The following is a 24,045-nucleotide window of genomic DNA, read 5'->3' on the forward strand; positions in this document are numbered from 1 at the left end:
CCAAACCTGGCCTCCCTGCTTCCCAGCTTCAAGCCTCTATTCAAATTAGCCAGATCCCAGGATCAGGCTGAAGGCAGAGCCTCTGGGAAACAGCTCCCAGTCTTGCTTCCAAGTTCTTTCTCAGACGCATCTGCTTCCTATTTATGAACATTCTTTTCAACTTAGACTTCAAAAGTTATCACAAAGGGCTGACGCATCCTAACGCCTCCTTCCTCAGATAAAACAGCCATACCAGTAGGTAGGATGAGTCGGGAAACAGTCATACGCTCTCTGAAGGACAGCGACCTGAAGACCCCAGAGCTTACTACGCCTCACACAGTAGCATCATGGAAGAATATGCCAGGCCATCAAGGACATCCTGGGCCAGACCAAGTGATACCCACGCTGGTTTAGGCATTCACCAAAGGTCAGAAAAAAAAAAAAAATCAATACCTCCCCCCCCCATGTTTTCACTGGGGGAGGGGTAAAGTGCTCAACAGAGGTAGATTTGATCGGAAAAATCAAAGCAACTAAATTTGGCCCCACTCTGTCCTTAACTAGCGCTGTAACCCTGGTCCCTGCTGTCACGCAACCAGCCAAGGCACGGGATCTCCAAGTCACTTTCAACTCCAGACCCTTGTGATGTTCTGTCTACGGTGGATGAGAAGGATGAGCCCCAAATCTTACTGTCATTACACTGCAGATAAAATGACTGAGTCAAACAGAGGAGTCTGGGGCCACACTCATGAAGACCTGTGTTTGGTCCAGCACCCACCTAAAACCTGGACATGGCAGCTATAATCCCAGCGCTGGGGAGACAGAGACAGGAGGATCACTGGGAGGATCATTTACCGATATCAACTTTCTATAAGCACTGCTACATTAAAGGTGCCATGTAACTTCATCCCATTTGGCCTGGGAACTTGGTAGACACAAGGTCTCTTGTCTCCTCCCTCCTCCGACAAGCACTCTAGGGGAGCCACTGCACCCCAAAACCCCAGGGAGCCCATCTCTCAAACACTGCTCCACACCACAGCCATGCTGGAATCCTTCAAGTCCCAAAGCCCATTAGGGTAGGTCACATGGCTGAGTATTTGGAACACCTCTGCTTGGGTGGGTCTGACACCAGAACCGCCCTCTGGTGCTACCGGGTAGTCACATGATAGACCAGGATCACACCACCCTGTGAAGGGGATGGTCTCCTACACACTGGCATACTTCAAAGCATCAAAGGCCTCCTTCGGCTCCGAAACTCTGAGACTATGAAACCGCCTTATCCATGATGTACCTGAAAGCGTGTTTTACAGAGGTACACGCCTATCAGGCACATTCGCTATCCACAGAGCCTGCTATTCTCTACAGTCATACGCCAATCCTCAGCTACCCAAAGTTGGAAAGAACTTTTCTCAGGACGAACACCTCTGTATGAAGCAGTGTGCCCAGGCTGAGATTCTAGCAATGACTCTGAACTGCATGCCATGTGCGACCCCTGATCACACCACAGATGCGTCTGTTCCTGGCATCAGAGACATGCGTATACTCAATGCATATGTTATTATTATTATTATTATCATCATCATTTTCTTGGTTTTTTTTTAAGACAGGGTTTCTCTGCATAGCTCTGGCTGTCCTGGAACTTATTCTATAGACCAGGCTGGTCTCGACCTCAGAGATCCACCTGCCTCTGCCTCCACGTCCTGGGATTAAAGGCGTGCACCACTATTGCCCAGCTCATGTGTTTTAATAAAAGACAAAGCAGAAGGAGTGTTTTCATAGTCCAACATTTCCACTGTCTACGAAGCTGTCCAACCCAGGCTTGACGACGTTTCACTGAGTCTTAGAGCCACACTGGCTGGCTATACTCAGGGCTGAGGGGGAGCTGAAGAAGATCAACCTCCAGGTTTCTCTGCACTTAGGGAAGTAGTAAGACACCCAAACACATAAAGTAATTTAAAGAGCGATTGATTGATTGATTGATTCCGCATCTTGAACAAATAAAAGCAAAGCAAGGCAATCAAGTCTGTATAAGATAAACACTGCTCCATTCTTCCCGGCAGGTGATCAAATCGCCTTGATAGCATCACAGGGCAAACTCCAGTCTCTCAGAGAAGTCATAGGAGTCAAAGAGGGAGACAGATGGGTACATACTCAACTTCCTCTCCATGAAACACACGTGAACGCATGAGTGTACAGATACAAGCACACACACACACATGCACCACTTCCAATTCTATAGCTAACATCTGCAAAAAGGCTGCCTGACACACACAGTCCCTTCTTCAGAGAGCTGGGAAGGTCTCTACTGTGGAAGGAGCCTTCAAGGCTGACTTTTGTTTTTACACTTCCTTGTTGCTTATTTTGAGGAAAATGTGATGTTATTCAACCAATCAAAACAGTAATCTCAAAAGATCACAACTAAAGCTCCTACCCAAAATCGTTACAAGGGAAATAAAACCTAAAAAACAAACAAACAAAACCAAACCCCTAATCACAAAATCCAACTACTGAACAGGCCAAAGATGTTCTGCAAGATTCTTTTTAAACGTCCAGCCCATTTTTCTAGGACAGTTCCTCATTCCTGGTTGAGAATTCATACACTCAGAATATTTAAAAAGATCTCCAATGGTTTTGCAAAATGCAGCTTGAAATGAGGGATGTACGTTAGCCGAGGATTGACCAATCAGGGGTTTTGTCCATATGCTCTTCCACACCTCAAACTGCTGTGCAAGGACTCTCCCAGAAGCATCACGGCAGCCCCTTGATACTGTCCACAGCCCCTCCCATGTCCACCCTCCAAGGAAGAAGAGGGCAGAAGAGACACAAGGAGGCAGGACATGCACTCAGAAATGACTGCCCAGGAGCCACCTCCCAGCGGGCAAAGCAGAGGAGACTAAAAGTAAAGTTCCTAAGCCTCCAGTCCGCTAGGGGCTTTTCTTCCTAACTGCGAGCTGAGTGTAATCACGGCAAAACCCACGGGCTGTGAAGAGACTAGCCTGGCATGTAAGTTAGCAAGTGCATTAATCTGTAGGGAGAAACCTGGGAACTCTGAACCAGATATCAAATTCACGGAAAAGGGCACATCCACAAACACCTGGAATTCAAGGCTGGCCGTGGCTCACAGGTGTAGTGCTTGCCTGGCACCTGGGCCCCTGGCCTTCGAAAACCAAAACATTAGGACTCCATCAGCCAAACGTTATGAAACTTCCATGGAGTTGAGCCAGATCCTGCATGGCAGTATCGATTAATGTGGGGTTCACTACCCCTTGGTGTTCCCCATGAATAACAAAAAGGCTGGCCTTACTGCACCACGGTGACAGTGGTGACGGCCACTCCGTGTTTCTGTACAAGTACAAGGAGTATGACCACTGACTGGCACCGCTTTGACTTTTATCCCACTGAGAGATTCGAGTAGAAGGTTGCATGCTGCGGTACGCTCCTGCTGTGGGAGTGAAAACACTCTCTTCTGGCTTTTATGACGCAGTGTGCTCTAACGGTAGTAAGGATGTCACTGTCACAGAGTGGGTGACCCAGTCAACAATAGGAATCACACCTTGACAACTGGACTGACTTTCTTCTTTTTCATTTTTTTCTTTTTTGGTTTTTCGAGACAGGGTCTCCCTGTGTAACAGTCCTGGAACTAGCTCTGTAGACCAGGCTGGCCTCGAACTCACAGAGATCCACTGCCTCCGCTTCCCGAGTGCTGGGATTAAAGGTGTGTGCCACCACCCGGCCCGACTAGCTTTCTTAAGGGGCGAAGATTTTGTTTCAGGGGCCCAATTCTCAAACAGAGAAATAGTAGAACACACTGCCAGAACTGGCTCTTGGTGAGACCTGAGTGGGACAGAAGGGACCGTGACAGCAAGCCCAGGGCCCAGACCTGGGGTGTGCCTGCAGACACCAAGCGTTCTCTGTGGCAGGTGGGGATGTAGGCCAGAGGCAGGAACATAAAGAGCTGTCTCTTGCCGGGTCTGAGGGCACACACCTTTTACATGGGCTCTGGGGATGGAACACAGGCCTTCACACCTGCATAGCAAACGCGCTATCCACTGTGCTGGTGAGACCAACTTAGACATGCCTGGGAAAAAATAAACCTCAATAAGGAGTTGCCTCCACCAGAGAGGCCTGTGAGCATGCCATTTTCTTAAGTACTAATCACTGCAGGAGGGTTGTCTCAGGGTTTCTATTGCTGTGCAGAGACACCATGACCACAGCAACTCCTATAAAGAAAATATTTCTTTGGAGTGGCTCGCTTACAGTTTCAGAACTTGAGTCCATTATCATCATTGTGGGGAGCATGGCAGAGTGACGGCAGAGGTGGTGCTGGAGCGGAGAGTGCTACATCTTGCAGGCAATAAGAAGTCACTGACTCACGCTTAGTGAAGTCTGAGGAAAGAGAACTCAGAGTCCGCCCCCACAGAGACACACTTCCTCCAACAAGGCCACACCTCCCAACAGTGTCACTCCCTTTGGGGGTCATTTCCTTTCAAACCAGGAGCCCTAGCCCACCATAGGTGGTGCCATCCCTAGGCAGGTGAGCCTGGGAGCCAGGGGAAAAGCCAGGGGCCACTGCTCCTCCACAGTCTCTGTGTTAGTTCCCACCCCTAGGTTCCTGCCCTTATTTCTCTCAATGACAGAATGGAACCTACAGGTGAAATAAACCCTTTCCTTCCCAAGCTGCACTTGTTCATGGTGCTTCTTGACAGCGTGGACTGGGTCACCCAGTGCATCATCTTTTCAGCCCCAGCTTTCATTTGCTACTGGTGCTGGCTGGTTTTATATCAACCTGATAAGCGCGAGAGTCATCCAGAAGGAGGGAACCTCAACTGAGAAAATGCCTCTCCACCATCAGGCTATAGGCGTTTTCTTAATTAGTGATCGGGAAAGGGCCCAGCCCATGGTGGCTGTAAGAAAGCAGACTGAGCAAGCCATGAGGAGTAAACCAGCACCTTCTGTGGCCTCTGCATCAGTTCCTGTCTCCAGGTTCCTGCCTTGCTTGAGTTCCTGTTCTGACTTCCTTCAGTGATGTACTGTGATGGTGAAATAGAAGACTAGTAAACCCGCTCCTCCCCACATTGCTCCTGACCACGGTGTTTCACCACAGTGCAGAAACCCTAAGACGGGGATTACGTCAACGACCATTTGCGGCTTTACAGCGCAGTTAGACAGGGAGGACTACGGCCGGCTTAGTCTCCAGTGTGACTAAGTGTGGGCTCTGGAGCTGCAGAGCCCAAGTCCACCACTGCTTCTCCCGTCCCTGGGCCATGCTAAGTCCTCACATGGCGGCTCCTCTTCAGATCAGGCTGCCTCAAGTGCTTCTTTCCCACCTACATTCACAGCAGCTGCCCAGAAAGCTGCTGAAAAGCTGAAAACGCGCCTTCCCTGAACTCCCGAGAACACGGAGCTTGCCTCACTGATGACAGACCCGAGAGCAGCCCTGGCTATACCAATGGTGAGCATCATAGTTTGGAGGATCCTCAGGTCAGGCTGCCTGCTCCAATCATGCCTGGCCCCTCCCAGAGCTGCACAGGTGATTGGCTGGCTGGCTGATCAGGCAGGGACGCCAGCATTTTGCAAAGTGGCCTCTCAAGCCAGTTTTTCTGCCCTAGTGGCAAAGCACTGATTTCTGTGTGTAGAACTCCCTGGAAGGAAGTTAGAAATGAGTCACACTAGTCCAGAGAAGTTCAAGGGTGAACCAGTGACTTTGTACTCCTATACTGCGGACTGACTTCTGGGGAAGGACTTGTTACTTGTGCATTAAGACACAGTTAAAAAGTTCTAACTGCCCAATACACATCACAAGAAAAGCTCCGATGGAGGCGAAAGGAAAAAGCAGGTGGGTTCAACTGGGGCAGATGCTTTGGTCAGGTTACCACGGTAACTGAGGACAATTTGACATTCTCCATATGCACTGATCCTCGATGTCCGTGCTTCTCTCTCACGCCACACTTCCCATGGTCTCTGGCTCTCAGAGCCTCTTCACTAGAGACAGACAGGGCCAAGCTGTGAGGTTCAGGGTTAGAGGACCCTGATGGAGAAGGATAGAGACATCAGCCCTAGTAAGACCCAGCTCTCAGGACCCCAGAGCCAATCAATGCCTTCCCACGGAGAGGCACCAATGGAACACTGGAGAAGCAGGAAAGCGGGGGAACGTGAACACCCAGACGGAAAATGGAGTGGAAGGTCACCTTGATCATGAGGCATGAAGTTAAAGGTCTCTGTGTTTCAAATCAAACTGCTCCTCGCTGCCAAACTTCCTACTTGTTGCAGATAAGTCACAGGACTTAGCTGATGGCCACACGGCTCCAGGAGACACAGAGACAGCCATCTTGGATATAGTCCCAGTGGCCTCTGGGAATCCAACTCAATTTTTTTTTTCAATATCAAAACTCAACTTAGTCAAACACATAAAATATCTATAAGGTCCTTTCTAGAATGTAATCTATCTTCTAAAAGAAAGTGGAAACTATAGAGTAAGTTCAAACTTAATTATCCAAATCAGTGTAAAGATGCAAGCAGCTCCTCCTGGGGAGAAACTGCCCGACAGTCGAAATGAAAATATTGGTCACATTCCTGCCTCGCTTCCAACAGCACTAGACAGGGAAATCACTCTTTCTCTAGTACAGTTCAGTGAGGCTAAAGACTTGGATCGAAGCTGATAGGGTAGGCAAGATTTTAACTATACATCGCGACCCAGTTCTTGGCCGAGATATAATTAAAAGGGAACATTTATTGGCCTTTACACAGCTCCCCCCCAACCCTGAGCAGAACAAACAAACAAACCCGCCTCTCTCTCGGTTCTGGGCCGCCTCCACCCCCAGGCTGCGCGGTCCACGTGCAGTTAATGAGTGTGTGGAGCTGAGACGGTATCGAGACTGAGTCACCCACCGAGCAGCATCCAGTTCCACTACTGATGGGCCAGATAACCCGGTGCGTCACACCTGCTCCCTGCTCTGACGGGAGGTGACTGCACTGTCCTAATCGAGCTACGACGACAAGGACACTGTCACCAACTGCTGTCCAGCTCAGAGGGCTTCAAGGGCAGCTGAACACTTGGGTTGCTTCTCAGACTATCAAATGACCATCAAAAGAAAAGAGACAAATGGGCAGGAAGGGGTGGGGCAGGAGGGACGTGGGAGGGGAAAAAGTACTGACTAGCAGTCTTCCCACGGCCAGGAGGGGCGTTCCCTGAAGGGGAAACAAGCTCCGAGTCAGCAAGGCTGTTGCCTCAGCCCGCTTCCCACAACGCCCACACAGTGTCTCGGTTTCTGTGCCACGCAGAGAGCCAGGGGAAAAGTCACCGAGATAAAAGAGAGGCATGGAGGAGAAAACATTTAGAGGGACCTGCCTGCTCCCCTTTTCTCTGTTATGTTCGTAGGCAAGACCCGCTGAACCTAAGGACACTTGGCAGGTGCAGTGATCTGGCACTTGTTGTCCCAAATAAGCAGAGTGTGTGCTCTGAGACCTGCAGAACCGTATGGGGGCGTGACTCAAGGCAAACACAGGCCACATTCCATCCCCGCAGCACAGAACAGGACAGGTGAGAGAGCCCATGGGTCACAAAGGGGACCCGGCAGGCAAGCTGACTGCCGACCAAAAGAGTTTTCACTAAAGAAAACGGGCTAAGGGTGGAGAGTCTGTGGATTAAGGCGGAGAGGCCAAGGGGCCTGTGGGAAGGCTGCTACTCATAAGACCCCTCACTCCAAGGCTCTGTCAGTACAGAGCCCCAACTGTTCTGCTTTGGGTTAAAAGCAGCAAACCTACAAAAAAAAATTAAAACCACGACAAAACATAGGAGTGGCAGACCTGACTGAGAAGACAGAGAAAGCCACAGATGGGATTTCCAGGAAGAAACACGAGACGGCAGGTTAGGTTGACAAGTTGTCAAATGAGAAGTCTCTACAGAAGAAGCTCATTGTTTCCGAGAGTGGCAGAGTGGAGGAAGGGTAAAAATTCGCTCCACCTCCCCCGAGAAAAAGAAAACACGCAACTCAAGCAACAACACAAACGGTGTCTAAATAGACAGGGGTGCCTGAAACTCGTTCCACAGGATAAAGGTTTCACTACCAAACGGAGGCTTTCTTCAGCTGCCAAGTGTCTCCACGGCAGTCAGAGACACCTTCAGCCAGCCCTCACCCTCAGGCACACGCTGAATAAATGCTCATATTGTTATCCGTGGGTTCTAAAGCCCTGCCATGACTCGGAGTGTTTCAGTTTACAGTTAGACGGAACTTCTCCCTTAGACACTGCAGAGCACACACACTCTGAAATAACGTGGCGGCAAAGCCCCAACCCCAGCTTTTAAAGAAAGACTCTCAAAGGTAAATTGTTCCTGCGATGGCACCCAGGGCAGCGGCCTCCAGGAAATAAACGATCTTTGCATTTTAAATACAGATTGGCTCTCAGACGCCTCACTCGCTGCAGGCATGCGGCTCTCTCTTTGGCGGATGTTTTCAAATTTTTACTTTAATGAGTGTTTTAGCTTTACTTATTTACTTAGTGTGTGTTCTGTTCTGTTCTGTCAACACTCTCTCTTATTCCCTGGAGACAGGGTCTTTCTCAGAACCCAAACCCTGGCAACTCTCCCGTCTCTGCCGTCCACAACAGTGTTACAGGTGTGCATAGCCACCCCCTCTAGCAATCCTCCTGTCTCTACCATCCACAGCAGAGTTAAGATGGGCGCAGCCACAGAAGGCTTTTGCCATGGTGCTTGAATTCAGATCCTAGAGCCACCTCCTCAACCCCAACTATGTGTTTTCAACTACATATGAGAAAACCTTCGTCGTCAAATAAATGCCACACAGGTAGCTGCTACCCTGAGTGTTCCTGGAGGTGGGAGGCGAGGTGTCTGTGTAGAGACAACCATGGTCTGCCTGCCTAGACTCTGAAAATTTCTTTGCTGAAATTTATGTGGGAGACAGGGTGTCAAAGGAGAAATATGGGGGTGTGTCATCTCCTTCCACCATGTAAATCCAGGTGGTTGAGCTCAGATGGCTAGGCTCTGTAGCAAGCCATCTGCCCACGAAGCCGCCATGCTGGCCCTAGTCCTTCCCGTTAAGAGTAACAATGCTTCCTGATGGGTCTCCACTTAGGCAGCCCAGCGAGCGGACTTGAGCTGTGAGTCCCCGGCCCATCATTTCTCTGCAGTTACAAGGATGACGTGTGACTCATTTCTTTCTCCCCTCCTGCCCTCCCATTCACACTGGAGATTTCAAGTTGTGAAACAAACCAAACCTGTCCCAGCTTAATGCACCCAAACATGGCACCGCCTTATTTTAATATCACCCGATGGATGCTTCACTAGAATGGAATCCCTTTAAATGCAAGCAATGTGTTCAGTCCAAGCACATTAAAAAAAAAAAAAAACCACTCTCACAATGAATTCCAAACATTATGCTTAGACAAAACAACAATCTCAGAAGCCATGCATTACACACACATGCAAAACATCAAGTTCAAGTGACAGGGTGGCCACACCCTTTTACAGCCTCTGGCCTGGATAGTCCCTCCCCAGGAACTCCACCGCTCTTGTGGAGACCAGGAGACAAAAGGAAAGGTGTCACTCCACCCAACACAAGAACCTTCCTGGTAAAGCTCAAGGTAGGCGTCAAGTCATTGTAATCCTCTCTCTTCTGTAACATGGCCTTTCTATGACAAACACCTGTGCTCCAGAACAACCGTCCAGAGTCCTGGGAGCCCCTTCTCAGAGTAGCCGATTACAGCAAACAGTGAGGCCTACAGTCGGACCCCACAGCTTTCCTAGGGACAGGCTACTGTGCCGCTGGAAACCTTAGGCAGCTCGTGCCCCTGCCCTCTCCCTCAGCCTAGGCCCTGCATGGGAGGAAGCTAACTGGAAAGAGTTGAGCCGTGTGTCAACTGAGCTGTCACACCACAGTTGGGTCAGCCCCTTCTGGAGGTCTGATGGCATGTCACAGAGAACCAAGGGCCTTGCAGGCGCGTGGTGTAGGAAGACCCAGGGCCCAGGCAGCCTCAAGCCGTGGCAGGCACAACACGCAAAGCGTACCAGGCTCTGTGCAAGCATTCCCTGCTGTCACCCCACCCCCTACGCACAGGGGCCTGGCCCACGACGCACAGGAGCTAGCTCTTAGGTATGGGTAGTTTCTGGGCAGGACACGTGAATGCAGCCATGACATACTCTACCGCGTAGGCTGGCCATTTAGATTAGCACTAGAGAAACGTACTGGCTAGATTTTGTCCATCACATCCTTAAACCGTTTGTTTAACATTCATAAAGATCGCGTCTCCAGCAAACAACAAAGAGATCTGGAGCTACGCTCTGAACCGCTGCCATCTTCCTCTTTGCCATTCTGTCTGGTTGGTTGTGACCAGAGCCACTCCCAGGCTGCCGCTAGATGACCTTCCGTGGTGCTGCTGTCCAGGGCCAGTTGCTTTTCAGTTTATAATTTCCATTTCTCTGTAGCTGACTAGCATCCAAAGTAAACTTATTTCTCAGCAGTGAAAGTGTTCTCTAGAGTAATTTCTATTAGTGAGTCTGCAATGCTTGTCCTACCAGCGACAAGAGCTTCAGACAATAATACCCAGCCTGAAGGACTTGCTATCCACTTCAGGGTCTAGTATTGCTCCTCAGGTGCCTGGCTTCACCAAGCTGCAGCAAGATCCTGAGAGGCTAAGCTCTGCTGCATGGCACCGGATAGAGCGCGAGCATGGCAAGGCACCCAAGCACAGCACAGCCCGCGAGTGACGGCACAGCCCCTGAGTGACGGCACAGCCCCTGAGTGTCGGCACAGCCCTGAGTGACGGCACAGCCCTGAGTGACGGCACAGCCCCTGAGTGTCGGCACAGCCCTGAGTGACGGCACAGCCCCTGAGTGACAGTTAAGTACAGGACTTAGTTCTCCCCCTCACTTCTCACTATTTCTTATCTCTTGGCTTCTCCCTCCCTATCACTAACTGAATCTCAGTGCTGCAGTAAACACTCAAGGTTTATGACCCAAGCCAGATAAAAGCAGACTCCACGAGCTCAGCAGATCCACAGTTCTTCCCTCTTGCTCTAACTAATGCAGAATAGAGACCCGGCTGAAACTTCTGTCTCCAAACTTCATGTGTAAAGTAAACGCACACAATTTTCCCTCGACATGGCGATGTTATATTTATACTTAAGGTAGTAAGCTACTTCCCTAAAGTCCATTTAACGCTTGACCTATGATAAGCTGTGGTCGTAGGGGTACAGTCTGGTACCCCAGACCTGGAGTTAGGAGTCTGAGGCAAGCTTGCTAGTAGCGCCAGGCACTAGCTGGATGAAGCCTGGCTCCTGTAGGGCAGAAGGAGCCTGCGGGCCCAGGGGGAATGTTCAAGCAGCTGAGCGCACCCACTCTGTTGTATGCCTGCTCCTCATCTCCTTCCTCTTCTTCTTCTCTGGGTGAGAGAGCCCTCTGCCTTTCCCACAAATCCTACACTTCAGCACCTCGCCAACATTTGAAGGTCCAAATGCAGATGCTGCCGCTTCCTGCTGAACTATGTTCAGGAGCCCAGCTTGGCTACACGGAGTTAGGGAAGAAATCGGAAAGGCTGCCTAGAGAAAGGTCAAGGGCTGAATTGTAACCTGTCTATAGACTTCTAAGTCTTTAAAAAGACAAAGACATCTGGCTGCCAAAGAAGTCTATCACTAAGCGGCACTGACTGGCCTTGGACTTGCTCTGTAAACCCTGGTAGATTTGCCTGCCTCAGCCTCCTGAGTGCTGCTATAAAAGGCGTGTGCCACCACACCCAGACATTCCTAGTTTTCAAACTTCACATTCTAAGTCTGCTTTAGAAACAAATGGCTTCTCCCTTAAGGCTTCCATGGCACCAGGAGGTTCCTGCTTACATCCATGAGTTGCGCGCGCACAGGCACACTGAGTGGAGCCCAGCCAGACTGGAGCTGTGTCTTCCTCAGCAGTGCATGAGTCGAGACGTTCAGGATTTACCTGTTTGTTCTCAAAACAGTGACATCAAATGAAGAGGCAGAAGCCCATGAACAGGCAGGACTACTGGGTCAGAATTCTGGATTTACTCATGCTGGCATGCCGGAGAGTGTATATTACCATTAGAAGTCAGAGTAAAGCAATGCCATACATCTCCCACCAGCCTGCTGTCTGCGTGGGAGAATCGGGAATTAACATATACTGGGCTGGAGCATAGCTCCCTGGAAGAGCGCTTGCCTAGCAAGCATGAAGCCCTGGGTTTATTCCTCAGCACTACTAAGAAAACAATGAGTTAATTAAAAGAGGAACATACCTCAGTGAGAACAAGAAAGGGAGCCATTTAAGAAGGTAGATACTTCCATAAAATAAGTAAGTAAACAAAGCATCCCAGCTCTACAGGATTCTGCACGCACACCTACTCACTCCAGCTACCTCAAGGCATTAATTACCTTAAGTATGAAAACAGAAGCACAGACTTGGCTGGGGAGAGCAAAGAATCGACTTGCTAGATTCAAGCATACGCTTGAAACTGATGTCTGGTATCAGCTTCAAAAGGGAGCAGCCTCATTAAGAAATGGCACACCACCATGTCCCGGGAGTAGGAGAGGGCTGTGCGCAGACTCTGAGTGGATAAGAGGAGGAAGCCAGCTCTGACTCTATGTTAGCGCATTAGCGGGGCTAAGACTCTCCAGGAGCACTTCTCTCTGGTGCAGGCCCCTGTCAGCCTGCAGCACAAGGCCTGCTGGCCCTGTTTTCTCAGTCTTCCTTGAGTGACACATCAAAAAAAAAAAAAAAAAAAAAAAAAAAAAACAAAACAAAACCAGAGCTCCCTGCCCTTACGCAGGTCCTTCCAGCCCAGATCTCCAAGGCCCTGACAAGTGCTTATTAATGCCAGCCACACCCAACAGACAGCAGAACTGGCCTCAGCAGCCTTTTGCTTTTTCAAAGGTAGTAAAGGTGCAAAAAACAAACACAAACAAACAAAAAACAAAACCAAACTCCCTTGAGCTAGGGACTGACAGATCACTGCAGTCAGAAAAGAGAACTCAGGCCAGTATTTCTTTGCTGCTGCTCCACAGGTTCCCCGTGTGAAGCAGGAAGAACTCAGGAGCCTGAGACCAGAAGCACCCAGAGGGCAGGGCCAGCTCCTCTTACCTGGCTTCTTAGAAACCACACACTAAAGGTAAGTCCTATTGTAGTTTTAAATTCAAAATAACTGAGATAAACATACAGGAAGTGGTGGGCTTGCTTCCCCCAGCAGTCCCTCTAAAACTGAACCCAGTACCCAGCTCTGGATGAAGCAGCCAACTGACATTTGGATATTGTGGTGGGGGCCGGCCGGAGAGCAGTCACAGCCCCAAGAGTTTCTATTTTTTTTTTTGTTTGTTTGTTTTGTTTTTAAGACAGGGTTTCTCTGTAGCTTTGGAGCCAGTCCTGGAACTAGCTCTTGTTGTAGATCAGGCTGACCTCGAACTCACAGAGACCTGCCTGCCTCTGCCTCCAGAGTGCTGGGATGAAAGGCGTGCACCACCACTACCGCCCAGCACACCCAGAGTTCCTTGCAGACCATCTCATACAGTGGAAGGATGTCCTTTGCCTTAGATACAACCACCATGGCACAGCGGGACAGTAGAATTAGCTTCACGTGACTCCCAAGAACCTCATTATTTGATTCCTTTTTTCTTTCTTCCTTCTTTTGTTTTCTTCCTCTCGAGATAAGGTCTCGTTATGTAGTTCTGGTTCTGGCCTGGAACTCACTATGTAGACCAGGCTGTCTTGGAAATCACAGAAATCCATTTGCCTCTGGCTCCTACGTGCTGGAGTAAAGGCGTGAGCCACTATACCCAGCCACATGATTTGATCTTTAAAAGAAACTTTAAACAACAGAAGCCGAAGCCCTGGTGACCCTAAGCTTCTAATGTCATATCTTGTTGCATGAATTAAAAAAAAATCTTGTTTTGAGGGGGAGCAGGCATGAGATGCTGGGGATCAAGCCAGAATCTCAGGCATGCTTTATAAGGACTACGCTCTCACTAAGGACTAAAATTCTTGCTGAATAAATAGAAGAATAAAAAGGTGAGGGTGAAAAACGGAAGAAAGGTGATCAAACTGTGCACGGGAACCCTGGGAGAAAAGCATGACTAATCTTGCAACAAAAGCATGAGATGGATCTTGCCCAGCACCTGTCCAAGAGTTTCTGGGGCTCAGTCTGATTTTTAAAGGAACCAGATACCAGAACTCTATATTTTTTATTTTTGTTTTTCCAAGACAGGGTTTGCCTGTGTAGCCCTGGCTTTCCTGGAACTCACACTGTAGACCAAGTTGACCCCAAATTCAGAGATCAGACTGCCTCTGCCTCCCAAGTACTAAGATTAAAGATGTGCACCACCACTACCCGGCAAAACTCTAATAATTTAATGAAGCAAATGGAGAGAGTGCCATGGGAAGGGAGACACAGCTTAAGAATATGCTTCCTTGTCCCTAAGAATCCCCTGAAAAACCCCAGAAAATCGCCCAAGGGACCGTCTGAATCAGAGGCGACTGAGCACTATAAAAGCATGAGGCAGAAGAATCGTTCGGCTGTGTTTGTTAAAATGGGAAATGGACACCGCTGGTAACTTGGATTTACTCTTTCTGCAGGAACCCCACCTGGCTGACGGGATGCTGTTGTACTGATCCCTATGTCACTGTGGACAGAGGGCAGGGTGTGTGCCACTCTGCAAATGAGGAAGTGGGGCCAAGTGAGGGCCAGACAAGAGGCACCTGCGGATGACAGCTCCACACACCGGAGCCTGTGCTGAGGGACGGCGAGAGAAACGGCTTTGGAGGAGGGTGGGGACTGGAAGGACAGTTTCATAACTACAGCTACAACACAGAGCAGAGCAGCTGTGAAATCGTGACGCTCCACCCCCTTTTCACACAGCTGGAGGGGATGTGCCCTGGACATTATGAAATACCTTCGCTTCATCGCTTATGTCCCAGGTGAAGGAGATGGCGTTGTAAGCGATCTCTTCGATGTTGCTAATGGTGTTGAAGCTTTCTTTGTAGTCGGCTACATGAAGCAGTGGACAAAAAAAAAAGAAAGTCATAGCTGTTAGTGTCAATGTGAGATCAGAGCAGGCCAAGAAATGCTCAGTTTTCGGCATTAGCCTCTGGACAATTTAAATAAGCATTTTGTTGGGTTGAAAGAAATGCTGAAATAAAGGAGGAAAAAATAATTCCAGGACTCTGTTTTTTTTTTAAAAAAAAAAAAAGAGATAAGCTTAGATATAGTTATTTCCATATCATTGGGTCAAAATTAGGAAGTGTAAGTCTAAAAAGCTTAAGCAATGGTCTTAAGGCCCCAAAACTGATCTGCAGAACCAAGGTTAGAACTCAGTTCTTCTAAGCTGGGTGTGGAGGCACATGCCTATCATCCTAGAAACTAGGAGGTGAAACAGGAAGATTTTGGTGTGAATTCAAGGGCAGTTTGGGATGTGCAATGAGTTTAAGACCAGCATGAACTAGACTGAAAGACCTTGTCCCAACGAAGAGAGAACTCGGCTCTTCCGATTCTTTCTTTTTTAATTATTTATTTATATTTCATGTCATTCTTTTTTTTGTTAGCATGTATATTTGTATGAGGGTGTTGAATACCCTGGAACTGGAGTTACAGGCAGTTGTGAGCTGTCATGCGGGTGCTGGGAATTGAACCCGGGTCCTCTGGAAGTGCTTTTAAAAGCAAGTGCTTTTAACCACTGAGCCATGTCCCCAGCCCCAGCTCTTCTGGTCCTTACAGAAAAGAGAGCTCAAGAACTCCAGAAGATAAGGAAACAGGAGCCACAGGTGGATGGTGGCATTGTGTGAGACTGGAAACGGGAAGGGGACAAACGCTTTGTAGGGCCATACCCTGGGTATCTACCACTGGGTTATCACAGACCAGCGAGATCAGCAACCTAGCTCAGGGCATAGCTGGAGAAGTGATTTCCTTTTGCACATTTGGAAATCTTATCATTATCTCTATATAAACCCCAGCAACTCCTAAAGAAGGCATCACTGCTCCCCAAATGTGCAGACAGAGTGGGGGGCTATCGCTCGGCAGCTGGGTGCTTGTCTAACATGTGTACAGTCCTGGGTTTCATGCCCAGCACAGCAGAGAAGGGGACATACAGAAAGAGAGGCTGAAAGCAGACACTGTGTTAGCTGACTAAAGTGCCTGGTTCCAGTCACATGGCAAACCATTGCCTGGGCACAGACCCCGAGCAGGAAGTGAGGACGGAGTCCTAATTCCAGGAGGCACAGGACACTGCCTGGAACACATCTGTGGCTGGCATCAAAATTCAAATGCTTTCGGCAGGAAGTTCATCACTGCCAAAAATAACTGGACTTGGCAGGCGGGGTACTCGAGCCTCCGAGAGCGAAGGTGGGTTTCTGGTCACTCACCGATGTCAATGCACCTCTGCTTGGCCGTGTGCTGCCGGGAGTGCCAATACTTCCAGTGTCTTAGTTGGTCTTCCCTGCTTTTGTCTTCAGCAAAAACCACCATGATCACGCTCTGGGAATGAGAATATAGCCCAGCGTAAGGTCAGCAAGGGGTGAGCAGCTTCAGGGAAAGTCACTGTTATGAGAGCTGACAGGGCTGACCACAACACTGTGGAGGACTAGAGACATGGCCCAGTGGTTAAGAGTACTTGCTCTCCCACAGGACCTGAGTTCTGTCCCCAGCACTCACATCGGGCCTCTTACAACAGCCCTGTAACTCCAGTTTCAAGGGAGCTGAGGCCTCTAAAGGTATCTCTAACATACACAAACACTCACAGAGACATAAGAATTAAAGTAAAAATAATCCTTAAAAAACAAACAAACAAACAAAAAACCAGCCCACAAGCCCTGGCCCCTTCAGACCTGTATTCAGTTTCAAGGGCCTAGAAGTATTAGGGTTTTCGGGAGAACAGAATCAGGTACAGAACTTACTCGAACTTTGCTGATCGGGTGGTGGATCCCTTCACTGCTGCTCACTTCCTTCAAGGTGACAGGATAGAACTGCCCTTTGTTCAGGTATGTCATAGTGCTGTCCCCTTGCTTCTGCCGAAGTGACTTGGAAGCTTCGAGGGTATACTCAAAGTTGTTCCTACAGGACAAAGAAGCAACAGGTTTCTGGACCAGTCTCTTGGAAGCTTCTGGTACACCATAATCCTGAAGTATGTGCATGCGTGCGTGCGTGCGTGCGTGCGTGTGTGTGTGTGTGTGTGAAGGGGATTATTGAGACTGAATAGCACCAGCAAACATCCAGCTGACTATGCCATGTTAAAAGCAGCACTTGTCCCCTTTTATTAATAAATAGAATCCTAAACACAAGTGTTCAGTGACCAGAAACCCTCACACAGTGGGCTACGAAACACTGATTAGATGTTCTATGATGTAATGTCAACAACTAGACATCTGGATGCTTGTGCTACAAATGACATCAGGAACTGGACAGGCGGAGACAGGAACCTCCTGGGGCTTGCTGCCAATCTGGTCTTTATGGAGCAGAGGTTGCAAACGGGCTGGGAGCACAGCACTTGGTCATGTGTCTGCCAGCACTCTCTGTAGCTTCCACCTGCACCCAGACAGGTACTCCATGATTGCCTACGTCTCCTGTTACTTTACACAACCGCACAGAACCTTCCTAGGCTGATGGTCAGTCAATTACACCTATACTTTTAAATAAAGTTTTATTAGAATGTAGCCACGCCACCAGCTTATGCCTTATCTGAAGACCCCCTTTCCATTACACAGCTAAGCTGGCTAGTCACAAAACTAGAGAGGCTGTCTAGCTCACAGCGCCTAAAACTACCTAACTCATCACAGGGAAAGCTTAGAAGTTCTATCCCAAACCATAATGTCTGTGAGCTTATGACCCTTGTACCCTGGGATATACTTATAAAGGAAGTATAAATCCCGCTGATCCAGAAAACCAAGGGCCTTACATTCATTTATGTATTTATTTAGTATGTGTGTGGAGGTTCCCTACTTCCATCTTGTGGCTCCTGGGATTGAACTGGAATCAGCAGGCTTGGCAGAAAGCACCTTTACCCACTGAGCCACCTCACTGGCCTTGTTTTTTTTTTTTTTTTTTTTTTTTTTACTGCAAAATAAGATGCAGTTAGGGGGGCTGGAGAGATGGCTCAGTGGTTAAGAGCATTGCCTGCTCTTCCAAAGGTCCTGAGTTCAATTCCCGGCAACCACATGGTGGCTCACAACCATCTGTAAAGAGGTCTGGTACCCTCTTCTGGCCTGCAGACATGCACACAGAATATTGTATACATAATAAATAAATAGATATTTAAAAAAAAGATGCAGTTAGACACATAAAATAAAAAGGAAATTCTAAACTTTAAAAACAATCTTGAGGTGTTTGTATACTTCTCATGAACCTAGAAAATGCTCCTGTTTCCAGAGTAGGGTGTAATTTTGCTAAGCTAAAAACAAGCTGCCAGGTTGGAAAAGTTACACTTGTTTATTTCATCAATAATAAGAATAATAAGTCCTTCGTCAACTTATTCACCCCTAAACTGTCATCTCTCTGCGCACTTTAGGGAACAGACAGCCAGTGATTTACCTTCACCCCATCTCCTTCAGAGTCCAGCCCACGTCACCACAGAAGGGAGCCAGGGAAAGGAAAGCACCAACACCAGGAAACGAGGAAGCCGAAAAACCAGAGGCCCAGGGCATCGTTGCGGGAAAAGCTCCCGACCCAAGGTAAGGCCACAGTTGGCGGAGTCAGAGGAAGGCAAAAGCATGCCAGAGTCACCTCAGATTTGTCAGGACCAAAGCACCAAAAAGAGAAGTGATCACAGAGACTGAAAATCCAAAAGTCAGGTAAGAAGGCAACTATTACCCAGAAACATTGTCAAACACATAGTCCTCTGAGTTCATGCCCGGCATCCGGAGACTGAGGTCCGAGGGGAAGAAAACCTGAAATATCAACGCAGTGAGGCACGACCATTTAACTGTTATCACGGTTACTAACGACCAAGGTCTGGTATGGATGAGGTGTGTGTGTAAGGTCACCCACAACTCTTTTGAGGCATGTTTCAAAATAAGAGTTTTGAATCTATAGAAAAATTTAAATTAATAAAAGTTATAAAAAGTATAAAAATATACTAATAAAAAAGTTATAAAAATATAAGTCTGGTGGTGGTGGCTTGCACCTTCAATCCCAGCACTGGGGAGGCAGAGGCAGGCAGCTCTCTGAGTTCAAGGCCAGCCTGGTCTACTGAGTGAGTTCCAGAACAGCCAGGGCTACACAGAGAAACCCTGTTTTGAAAAACCAATAAATAAATATTAAAAGTAACTATCTAATTTTATATACCATTCATGGGAATGATCACAGACAGACAGATAGACACACAGTGCCTGCCATCCACTCTGTCCCTTTCCTTATCTCTCCCACACAACACATGTTCGGAGTCTAGAATCTGCAGCCACAACACAAGGGCCAAGAGTCAAGTTTGCACCCGGGCTGTGCAAGCCTACTACCCTTTCCTGGAAAGTGTCCGTTTCTACCCCTAGAAGACCCTCCGGGGCAGTAAGATCTGCCTTCAACACCCTGAGTGCCAATGTACCCCCAAGTGACGTCCGCATGCCTTCCAGTCCCCAGAACTCATAGAGCGTCCTGATGACTACCTCAAGCTCTGGATTAGGCGGTGAAATAAACAGCGTCCGGTGGAGACACAACAGGGCTGCCACGCTAGGCGAGCTTCAGGAGCTCGCCTGGGTCTAGGATGCGAGCTGAAGAAAGCTATGAGAACGCAGTTGTGGTCAGGGGGAGATTATGCACAGGCGCTCTCTCTCTCTCTCTCTCTCTCTCTCTCTCTCTCTCTCTCTCTCCAGCAAATCTCTTAGCAGAAACCATAATTGTTAACTCAGCTGTTGGTAAGATTACCCATGTGCCCTTGATGATAATTTTTGTATTTGTAGGTTTAGCTTACAAATTATACCTACGGGCCTTTCTCTTAAAAAAAAAAAAATCTTTTTATTCCTGATCCACTCACTCTGGGCTAAGTTTCAAGCTTACATAACCAGGAAAAGGTGGAACCCAATACTTAGACAAACACGCCGCTGTCTTAGGAAGATGTTTTTGTCTTTTGTACCTCCTGAACGCCCTCCTTGAAGGTCTCCGAGAAGGTGGAGTCTGGAGTCCTCCGCTGAGCATTGGGCGGCTGAGCACCAGAGCTGAATTGGTCAGTGTTGAGGCTCCGGTCAAAAACCACCACACGCTCGGCGGGCTCAGGATGATACACCGTCGGGGGGATTCCCACAGTAAAGCCGTGCGGCTGGATTTCTGTCTTGATGGAGTGGGTAGGCATGGTTGCTATGGAGACAGTGACTGTTGTATCGGGAGATGTCAGGTGGCCTCTCTTATCAGTGCCCAGCTGGTTGCCATGGGGGAGGACAATGTTGAAGGGCACATTCTTCAGCACTTGCACCCTGTTTTCTCCAGCAGAAAGGAGGGGCTGCTCCGCCACATTTGGCATGTTGTTTCTTCAAGAAAGGAGAAAGGACATTGTATGTTCAACCTTGGTGCTGATGCAGGGCTTGGAGGATTTGGGAGGAGCAGGTGATGGGGCTCCAACCAGGGATTCATGCACGTGGAGCACATGCTACATATGACTCAGCGCTCTGATGGTCTGGGTTCCTCACAGCAGCAATACCCTAGACAGAAGCCGACTCAGCGGAAAATGGAGGAAGGACCCATTCCTGGTGAAGACCTCACAGCTTCAAGCAAAACCCAAAGCAGCTGCTTGTGGTGGTGCATGCTGGTAGGATTTGCTGAAGGAGGCAGAGGCAGGAGCATCACAAGTTTGAGGCCAGCCTGGGCTACACATAGGGGCTGGAGAGATGCTCAGTGGTTAAGAGATCTGGGTGTCCTTCCAGAGAACCTGGATTCAACTCCTAGTACCCATGGTACAGCTCACAACAGTCTGTAACTGCAGTTCTGGGGGATCTGACAACTTAACACTAACTCACATAAAATAAATTTAATTAAAAAAAAAAAAACCAAAGCGAAAGCACAATTGCTCTGACGGGGCTCGGAGTGCTGTTCCAGTACAAGCTATTCTCGGTAATTCTAATGTGGATCCTCATATTTTATTATAAAACCTGACACTGTGAGTTCATAGACTCCAGAGTGAGGCCACCTGGGTTCAAACTGTGTGTCAACTAGAGCAAGCTATTTTGTCTCTCGGGCTCCATTCTTATCTGTGAAAAGAAAAAACAATTTGTCCTAGGCTTGTGTCTCTGTTGCTGTGATAGAACACTATGACCAAAAGCAACTTGGGGAGGAAAGACTTGCAGGTCACAGCTCATCATCAAGGGACACCATGGCAGAAGCCCAAGGGGACCAGGGAAGAACAATGCTTACTGGCTTGTCACACTTGTTCAGCTACCTTTCTATATAGCCCAGGACTACCTGCCTAGGGACGGCCCCGCCCACAGTGGGCTGGGCCCTTCGACATCAGTCAGCAATGGAGAAAATGCCCCTTTGATGTGCCCATGGGCCAATCTGCTGGAAGCAATTCCTTAGCTGAGATTTCCTGTGCCCGGGTAGGTCTGACTGGACAAACAAACTGATACAACAGTGGGCATCCGTCCTATCACATGGGTGCTGGGGTGGAATTCAGGGGACCACACCTGCACACAGACACTCACAACTAAGTGCTGCTTCACTTTCTAATACTGATGCTATCTGGCTTCCCCAAGGACAACTCATTAGCATACTTAACAATAGATATTTTATATAAAATTAACTGTTGTTTAATATATAGGTAATAGGAATAGTTTTAAAAATAATGATTTTTGAGTATGTGTGTATACACCTGTATGTGTATACATGTATGTGTGTGTGTGTGTGAGAGAGAGAGAGAGAGAGAGAGAGAGAGAGAGAGAGAGAGAGAGAGAGAGGGAGCGCGCGCTATATGGCAGCCTGCTGAGGTCAGAAGTCAACTCTATAGCGTGTTTCTCCCTCTACCTTTCTCACCTGGTTCTGAGGATGAACGTTACAGCTGTTGAGGCTGGCAATGAATACACGCCGGCTTCTACCATTTTACTGTGCTCAAAAAGATTCATAATAAATAGTAAAATGAATCTACAAGTAAGCTGCTCTCCAAGAAATTGTGAAGTTTTAGATCACAATATGGAAAACATTTATGAAACAAATCACGTGTCATAAATGTGCACTTCCAAAAACGATCTGCAAGCGGAACCACAGTCACGGTAAAGAAATAGTTACCAGGTGTGTGAACTATGAACTGTTTCTCAGTCCTTAAATCATGTTCTGTCCCCTTCCCCTGAGGATGGCATCTGCCTACCACAGCCTAGACTGGCCTTGAACTCCTGCTTCAGGCTCCTGAGGATTACAGGTGTATGCTAACATGCCCGGCTATTTTATTTTTTATTACTAATAAAACAAGAGTCAATCTAAAAGCTGGTTTTAGAGCCAACAAGATGGCTCAGTGGGTAACGGTGCTTGCTACCAAGTCTGACGACTTGTGTTCGATACCCGGAAGCCACAGAGTAGCAAGAGGGGACTTTCCTTAAGCTATCCTGTCAGGCACGCACAGCGGTATGCATCAACATGTCCATGCACACAGATGAGATAAATAAATGTAAAATGTGTCTTTTAAAATGTTTCCTGGCCATAAGATTGAGTTGTAATTAATTTACCGAAGTTTTAACCTAAAATGCCTTCAAGAGGAGTATGGACATTAATTCACTAAGTTTTACTAGGGCAACTATTCCAGAGTCATTGCTATGTACCTTTTCTTTCCTTTCTTCTTCTTCTTATTTTTTTGCTTTGTTTTTTTCTTTATGCAGATGTGGCGATTGAACCCAGGACCTTGTCCATGCTAGGCAAGTGTTCCATCACTCAGCTGCATCCCAAGGGTTGCTTTATCTGACACGGGCTTGCACAAGAGTCCAGGCTAGCTGGAGCTCCCGAGCCTCCTGTTTCCGCCTCCCAGGTCCTGGGTTACAGGCACGTGCCACCACACCCAGGTGGCTTTTAGACTCTTGCTCCCTGTACCATCCTCTTTAGAGGGTCAAGCATGTCAGGCTTTACTAAAAACATCCCTCTGGAGGAGATCTTGATGCTGGCTTTCTAGGCAAGGGAATGCTGCCTGCAACAGGCTCTAACTCTGAGAAGGCAGTTACTCTCCACGGTCTCTCCTACCAGGCCCTTCTGGTTTTACTTGGCGGGTCCTGCCCACCTCTTCACGTGTGCACACCTGTGTGCACTGGCCGCCGCACTTACCTTTTGCTGTGCTCTGGTTCCGGGTGCTCCCCCTCTGGCTTTGCTGCAGATGACCTGCGCTCTCTGGGAACCTAAAGCATTAACAGCAAGCAAAGGGATTCAGTCCTTATCCAGGGGAGAAGCCCTCACCTGAAGGAGCAGCCTTTATCTCATCTCCTGATGGGCTGCTGAGCACAGATCTGCTCTGAAGGCGCTAACAGCCTAGTCACTGTGGCGAGCAAGGGCGAACAGACTCAGTCTGTCATGGAGTAAGGGTTTCTTTCTCCTTTATTTAAGAAATATTAATTATGTGCTTTATATGTATGAATGTTTTTCCTGTACCTACATCCGTGTACCAAATGAGTGAATGGTGCCAATGGTCAGAAGAGGGCAACGGATGCCCTGGAACTAGAGTCACGGACAGCTGTGAGACACCGTGTGGGTGCTGGGAACTGAGCCTTCTCTTCGGCCCCATTCTACTCCTTCTATAGCTCTCTTTCTTTGCTCCAAAATCAAAAGGCAGACAAACGACACTGGACAAACTGTGCACCGACCCACCGGAGACATGGTCCAAACGGTGAGATATGTGCGGGCGAGATATCTGTGGTGCAAGAATTCTTCCATATCTCGCCACTAACAACAAAACAAAGGTGCTTGGGAGATGGCTCAGTGGTTAAGAGTGCTCACTGCCCTAGCACAGGAGTCTGGATTCCAGCACTCACATCCGTCAGCTCACAGCCACCCCTAACTCCAGCTTCAGGGGATCCCTCTCCCTCTTCTGGCATCCCTGGGCACCTGCATTCATTTGCAGACACTCTCCCGTACATCCCCGTACATATACACCTAACACGAAACTAAGTATTGTTGGATT

General features: G+C 48.3%; 1 protein-coding gene across 2 annotated transcripts in view; it reads right to left on the reverse strand.

Moving 5' to 3' along the window:
* Nucleotides 1–24,045, reverse strand: part of Grhl1 (grainyhead like transcription factor 1) — a 46,295-nt gene that overhangs the window by 17,604 nt on the left and 4,646 nt on the right. For both annotated transcript variants that reach the window (XM_050141914.1, XM_050141915.1), the window contains exons 3-8: nt 23,196–23,266; nt 20,038–20,428; nt 18,783–18,859; nt 16,874–17,030; nt 16,343–16,454; nt 14,878–14,972 (exon numbers count right to left, since the gene is read on the reverse strand). In XM_050141914.1, the coding sequence (XP_049997871.1) occupies nt 14,878–14,972; nt 16,343–16,454; nt 16,874–17,030; nt 18,783–18,859; nt 20,038–20,428; nt 23,196–23,266 (903 nt within the window). The remainder of the gene's footprint in view (nt 1–14,877; nt 14,973–16,342; nt 16,455–16,873; nt 17,031–18,782; nt 18,860–20,037; nt 20,429–23,195; nt 23,267–24,045) is intronic.

Source organism: Alexandromys fortis, unplaced genomic scaffold, assembly GCF_014885135.2.
Source record: "Alexandromys fortis isolate MF-2015 unplaced genomic scaffold, M_Fortis_MF-2015_v1.1 scaffold_30, whole genome shotgun sequence".
Lineage (NCBI taxonomy): Eukaryota > Metazoa > Chordata > Mammalia > Rodentia > Cricetidae > Alexandromys > Alexandromys fortis.